Source organism: Hypomesus nipponensis, chromosome 7, assembly GCF_054491055.1.
Source record: "Hypomesus nipponensis isolate SF chromosome 7, ASM5449105v1, whole genome shotgun sequence".
NCBI classification, from domain to species: Eukaryota; Metazoa; Chordata; class Actinopteri; order Osmeriformes; family Osmeridae; genus Hypomesus; species Hypomesus nipponensis.
Genome location: NC_140367.1, coordinates 4,221,244 through 4,227,500, shown reverse-complemented (window position 1 = coordinate 4,227,500; position 6,257 = coordinate 4,221,244). Strand labels below are relative to the sequence as shown.

The following is a 6,257-nucleotide window of genomic DNA, read 5'->3' as shown; positions in this document are numbered from 1 at the left end:
TGTGTGTGTGTGTGTGTATGCATGTGTAGGTGTGTGCGCAGAGGAAGGAAGGTAGCTGATGACCAGCCCAACTCCACATGGTCCAATGTGGGATTCTCCATGGCAACCAGCGTCTCTATGATCCTGACTGAAAGCTGCTTTGGCCCGGTTGCTGGCTTCCTGCTTCCTGACCTGGCAGAACCTCCAAGAGGGGACCTGGGACTGACACAGAGGGCCTTCCCAGAACTAGGAGATGAGAGCTGGGCACGCCTGCTACTCTGACTGAGGCACAAAGACATGCTGGTGCCAAGCTGCTGACTGCTGTTGAGGTGCGGGGAAAACACACACATCCAAGCTAATGGCCTGCAGCAATGTCATAGTCTCTGTGTAGCAGTGGTGTGTGAATATGAGAGAGACAGAAAGAGGGGGGAGAGAGAGAGAGAGAGAGAGAGAGAGAGAGAGAGAGAGAGAGAGAGAGAGAGAGAGAGAGAGCAAGAGAGCAAGAGAGCAAGAGAGAGATGGATGTACCTGGTGCAGGTCTTTATCCAGGACAAACTCCTGGAAGTACCCGGGCGCTGCAGAGGAGGCTCTGATGGCCTGCCACATCTTGTGTCTGCAGTCTCCCAGGTAATGGGACCTGACCCCAGGAAGTAGGCTGTAGTTCCTGAACACGTAGGCCTTCAGAGGGAGCCCACGGCTCACTATGGTGCTCACTGCTGACACCTGGTGGACACATGCGGAATAGCAAAAACAAACTAAATGCCCAAGAAAACACACTGCATTCATTCTCAGTGTGCAGTGGGATTATGTCCAGTGTCATGCAAGGTGTCGGGTAAACAGATGAAGAAAGAGCCAGCTCACCTTGGGGCATATTGGATCCCTGGCAGACTCTACCATCAAGGACTCTCCCATTCTCTCCCTGGAGCAAACATAACACACAACATAAGATTCTGCATCAGTGGGTTTCCTCCATCGTCGCCGTATGAAAGGAGCCTGGTTGAACAAACTAAAGTGGAGGTAACCAGAGTAGAGTATTGAGACGAGGTACAGGAAGCCAGCACAGAGTATCGAGGTGCACCCATACTGACTTGAGGATGTCCTCCCAGGTCTCACTGTTGTAGAAGGCGTGACTCCAGCCCATCTTGACCGTCCCTACGATGACGTTCTGCTTGAAGACGTCGGAGCCCAGCTTCCTGTACATCGCCTCACACTCGTCCAGAGGGTAGCGGTACACCCCCAGCATGAAGGCCAGGATGGCACCTGTGGAGGGAGGGGGTGTGTGGGGATGACTGAGGAGTCATGTGGCTGAGCGGTTAGGGAATTGGGCTGGTAATCAGAAGGCTGCCGGTTCAATTCCCCGTCGTGCGAAATTACGTTCTGTCCTTGGGCAAGGTACTTCACCCTACTTGCCTCGAATTTCCTTGTACTTACTGTAAGTCGCTCTGGATAAGAGCGTCTGCTAAAATGACTAAATGTAATCTAAAATGATTCATTATTTTATGGAGGCTTTATCTACAGGAGAAAGGTCATGTGTCTACAGTATTATTTAATGTTCCCTTGTGTAGCTTTAATTGTATGTAAGACTTATAAAAGTACAATCAGATTGAAGCAAACTATATCCCACTTCAGACTGAAAGATAGAGGCTGCTATGTTAATACGGGTAGTGAATGGGTCCTTTAGATGTCCTCAGAGAGTTCTAGAAGGTAAGGAGCAGGAGAGGTGGTCCTACCTGTGCTGACCCCACAGATGTAGTCAAACAGCTGGTGAACGGGTTTGCCGGTCATCTCCTGCAACTTGTGGAGAGTCTGCAGAGCCACCAAGCCCCTGCAAACCAAGAGGCCATGAGTCCAAACAGACGACATTACACACGCATCATCTCACACTGGAGTGTAAATCTAAACCGGATCCTGTCTCTGGGCCTCTGGAATGCATGTGTAAAATCTTCCCTCTGCAGTAGAATGACACCTATCACCTGGACTGGCTAAGATCCTGGTGTGGTGCGAGCCAGGTGTGGTGGCTGTACCTGGTTCCCCCTCCGTCGATAGCCAGGACCCGTATTCCCCTGCCCCTGACGGGGTCGGTGTAGCCCAGCAGGGCCAGGGCCTGTTGGACAGCAGCCTGCAGGGACGAGTCCCTGGCCTGGCGCAGACGCAGCAAGCACGGCAGTACACGCTCCTGGAGGGGTGGGGGTGCGGGTCGGGACACAACACATGGCATGTATATGTGCACACACACAACCAACAGTAGGGAATGGACTGTGTGTGTCATACACACACCTTGATGGCCACTCCTCGCGTCTCGGGGAACTCCAGGAGGTGGTATCCCAGCTCCTCCACCCTGTTGGTCAGCAGGCGCACCTCTGTCACCCTCTGGAGACCCTTGACCAGGGCTCTGGTTCTGTTGTCCACACTCACCCTGGCTATGATCTGACACAAGACACACACACACATCACCTCTATCATAAACACACATCTGTTAATGCTGCTGACAAGATCTGAGTGTGTGCTAATGGGGGGGCATACTGGTCTATGTCATGCTTCTACAGTTGATATAAAGCTGCTTGAATGTAATGTACCTTCTCCCTCTGGCTCAGGAGCTGTTTATCCTTGTCCTCTGCAGTTTTCTTCTCCTCCTTCTCTGCCTTCTCTCTGGTCTTCTTAGCCAAGTCTCTGTCTACAGGAGACAAGTCCTCCTTCTCCACAGTAACGCTCTTAGTGTCTGCCCTGAATTTAGGCACCAGTGGGGCGAAGTAGCTGCCCACGAAGGCCTGAACGCTGGGCCCGGGGTAAGACAGGTACTGGCTAATTCCCTTCTTGGTGGGGGTGGTTGAGGCTGGGGTGACTGTGGCACTGCTGTCTGCTGGTGGTGGCTCTGAGGTGGGAACACCTGACGCTGGGCTGCCTTGTCCTGAGGTTGGATCTGTGGGAGGAGGAGCCCCCAGGTTCCATGGCCTTGGCCTCAGCTACAGGGACCAACACAGGGATCGGGTCCCCAGGCCTCTTCAGCACCAGGCTAGGCCCAACAGCCGGAGAAGCTGCTGGGGGATTGTCCTGCCTCTGAGGAACCAGCTTGCCGTCATCTTCAGGTGCTTTGCTGCCAAAGTAGGTGTTGACGTGCTGGGACAGGGAGCTGTAGGTCTCCTCAATGTTGGCAGACAGTGCTGCTGGGTGAAAGAGTTGCAGGGTCTGCTTGGCCACCATGGAGGAGCTTGATCCTGTGGAGGTTGCATGAGCTAGCACATTGGATGGTGCCTGCTTAGGTGCCACAAAGGGCTTCTCTGCAGTGAGCTGCTCGTGTTGCTTCCCCTCTCGCTCCTGCTGCGGTGGTTCTAGAACTTTCCCCTTGTCCTCCTCGGGGGGTTTCATATCTCCAGGGGCAACAGACTCGCTGGCGGCAGACTCCGTTTGCAACACAACCTTATCAGCATGGGAGGCGGCGCCGAGTCCAGAACTGGTTTTTAGACGAGAGAACTTGGAGATGAGGTCCGTGCTTCCCACCGCTCTGGTAACGGTGTCCAGCGTGGTTCTGATCCGCGACATGCGTCAGCTTACTTGAAGGATAATGATGGATTTAAACGGCTAGTCTACAGACTAGACTGGATACAGCGTAGGTGGACATTGTTTTGCCATATTGGTATGCAATTTGCCATGGGTAATTCTGTCACTGTCAGCAGTTTGGCTGGCTAAGCCTGGGGATCTGGGGAGAAGTTGTACCCTATTTTCTCCCTGACAAAGAAAATAAATTACATGTCAACTGAATAGATAAGTAAAATGTTACAATAAGTACTTTTTGATCATAGTGCCAAGTTTCATATGCACCGATTGATTATTAACACATTTTATGGGTTACAGTATTTCATTGAGCCCTGTTGGAATACCCGGATGTACGCCTACCCAGTTCTATGGTAGCCATGGTGACGATTCAAAACAACAATATAAAATTGGAGAAGTCCTGTACTGTAGTCTGGCCTAATTTATTTGCCAAAAATATAGTACTTGTTTGATTGCAAATTGCTGTCGAGACATGGAAGACACGATAGAAGACACGATAGAAGACCGACCATCATCTAATCTTAGTTTGAGAGCGAATGAAATTGTGAACACTGTTTTGGAAAACGCACGCAGCTCACTCTCTAAAACAGAGCAAGAAGTGGACTTTCCTCAATACGAGATGAAAAACATCGACTGGATTACTTGCCAGAACTTTACCATAGAAATAGGGAAAATGCAAATTGAAGAATACATCCAAACTTGGGAGGTGCATTCTAGCTGGCTGTTCAGTCTTGAATTTATCCGGGAGAGCGTGCTAGAGTTTTACAAACAGTATCACTACCGGGCTCAGTGGAGCATCCCAACTCGGCGCACCCCTATTCCAAAGGCCACTGCCAGTGTATATTTTGTCATCGAAATATCAAAGATCAAACCCCAGACCCTACCCGTGGAGGTCTACTTCATGACAGAGTCTAACCGTCTGGCTCACAGACCGGGGAAATCCAGATTCAGAGAGAAGTGGCTGAAGGATGTCATCGAAAGCAAGACTTTGCTTCAGGACACAGTAAACTTTTAGCAACAGTACTAGACCAAATTCGTCCCAAATGTGCAGTACAGTAGTGTTTGTATGATGTTGCCCCTGTACAGCGAGGCTAACTGTTGCTGCTAGCTAACATTCACGGTGTCGTTCCCGGACTTAATAAATAAAATATAAAATAATGACACCATCTGTACATTTTAAACTAATAAAAATGGACACGTTGTAAAAGGCTGCCTCGAGTCGAGATAATTAGGTTGAACAGATTGCTACTTTAACGTACAGTACCACAACTAGCTAGCTCTAGTCTTCTACAGTACAGTAGCTAGTCTGATATTGTCAGTAGCTAACAGATAGTAACTGTCCTGCTGCTGCGAGCAAGCAAGAGAGCACTGATGCAACTTAAATTAATAAAGACCTGACTCTCAAGTAATTTGGTTGTTAAAAGAAATCCTTACCAGGGTCAAAACTGTATCACCGCTATTAAATGTATAATTTCCTATGTTGTTGATGTATGTTTCCTCATTCAGTAAAAACAATCGGAAAGACAGGAAGTGCACTACACCATGTGACAAGGCTGTTCGTTTTGATTGGATTACATGTTGCGTGTGTGTACCGTTGAAGTATTTTTCGTAGCACTAGATGGTAGCATTGTTCTCTTGAGAAGAATCCAATCGATCTGTTTATCTCTAGAGAAATCTTTTCAGCACCATGGAGAGGGATAACCAACACACCAAGGATAGCGACCGCAATTTTCAGCAGATGTTGTTCTTTTTATTCTTCGTAGGCCTAACCTAAATTTAATATGTATGGTTTGGTCAAACCGATAAGCATAAAGTGTACCTGGGAATTTGATCCTTGACCTCTACGCTGTCAATAACAAATTGCATTTTTTTGGTCCCCTGTGAGTATGTATTTTAGAGCACTGATTTGTATTACCTTCTAGTAAAAAAAAAAATACTAACTGAAAGCTTAATATAACATGTCTCACAACTGTTTAATACACGGAAAATATGTGTCACTGTTCACACAAGTTTGTGTGACATAGGGCCTATTACGTTTGTATCACATACAAATGTACTTCACACAATTGAAAGGGGCTATGGTTTACATCCCTAGGTTCTTATTTTTACATCCCCATAGCAACCAGGTATTGTTCTTTTACCTACCACCTGAGAGCATGCTGAAAGTGGTTGAAGCTTAAATATAAACACAGGTTGTGATTTGAGTATGCAGCTCAGTCATGAACTCAAAGAAGAAATATACAATTTTGTAACAGTAAGGAATTTATGGGAAAAAGGGTTCCAAACCACTCCATGTATGCCACACAGCTTAGGTATTATTACCGACCATTCTTCTATTGTTATAAAGGTAAGCTACATGTTTTGTGTCCGCAAATTCTTTCAGAAACATCCTTTCAGAAACATTCTTTCAGAAACATTCTTTCAGAAACTTTCTCTCTCTCTTTTTTTCTATCTCTCTCTCTCTTTATATATATATATATATATATATATATATATATATATATATATATATATATATATATATATATATATATCTCAAACACCCATACAAATACACACAAAAAAACACAGCAAAATGTAGCCTACACATTGTGCTTCTGGGCATCCTTAAGAAAGCCATCTACACAAGTCACCAAGTCACCAAAAACAATTTCTGAGGTAAGTAGATGGCTATCATCATTCACTACCAATCAGAAATTATGTGTGACCTGACATTCGTTTTTTTT

The 6,257-nt window shown here is 46.9% G+C and overlaps 2 protein-coding genes across 2 annotated transcripts in view; one reads left to right on the top strand and one right to left on the bottom strand.

The window, feature by feature from the left end:
• Positions 1-3,669, bottom strand: part of pnpla8 (patatin-like phospholipase domain containing 8) — an 8,588-nt gene extending 4,919 nt beyond the window's left edge. Inside the window, 8 exon segments of the mRNA XM_084701157.1 lie at positions 508-702; positions 841-898; positions 1,068-1,239; positions 1,710-1,804; positions 2,004-2,155; positions 2,257-2,406; positions 2,556-2,906; positions 2,908-3,669. Of these exon segments, the coding sequence (XP_084557283.1) occupies positions 508-702; positions 841-898; positions 1,068-1,239; positions 1,710-1,804; positions 2,004-2,155; positions 2,257-2,406; positions 2,556-2,906; positions 2,908-3,519 (1,785 nt within the window). The 5' untranslated portion in view covers positions 3,520-3,669.
• A 209-nt stretch (positions 3,670-3,878) lies between these two features.
• On the top strand, positions 3,879-4,990 carry akap14 (A-kinase anchoring protein 14). Its single transcript, XM_084701161.1, has one exon. The coding sequence runs from the start codon at positions 4,004-4,006 to the stop codon at positions 4,544-4,546; it is 543 nt and encodes a 180-aa protein (XP_084557287.1). The 5' UTR covers positions 3,879-4,003; the 3' UTR covers positions 4,547-4,990.
• Positions 4,991-6,257: the final 1,267 nt, after the last annotated feature.

Excerpts from the sequence above, each read along its gene's own strand:
- akap14 (XM_084701161.1), top strand. The coding sequence starts at position 4,004 with ATGGAAGACACGATAGAAGACACGATAGAAGACCGACCATCATCTAAT.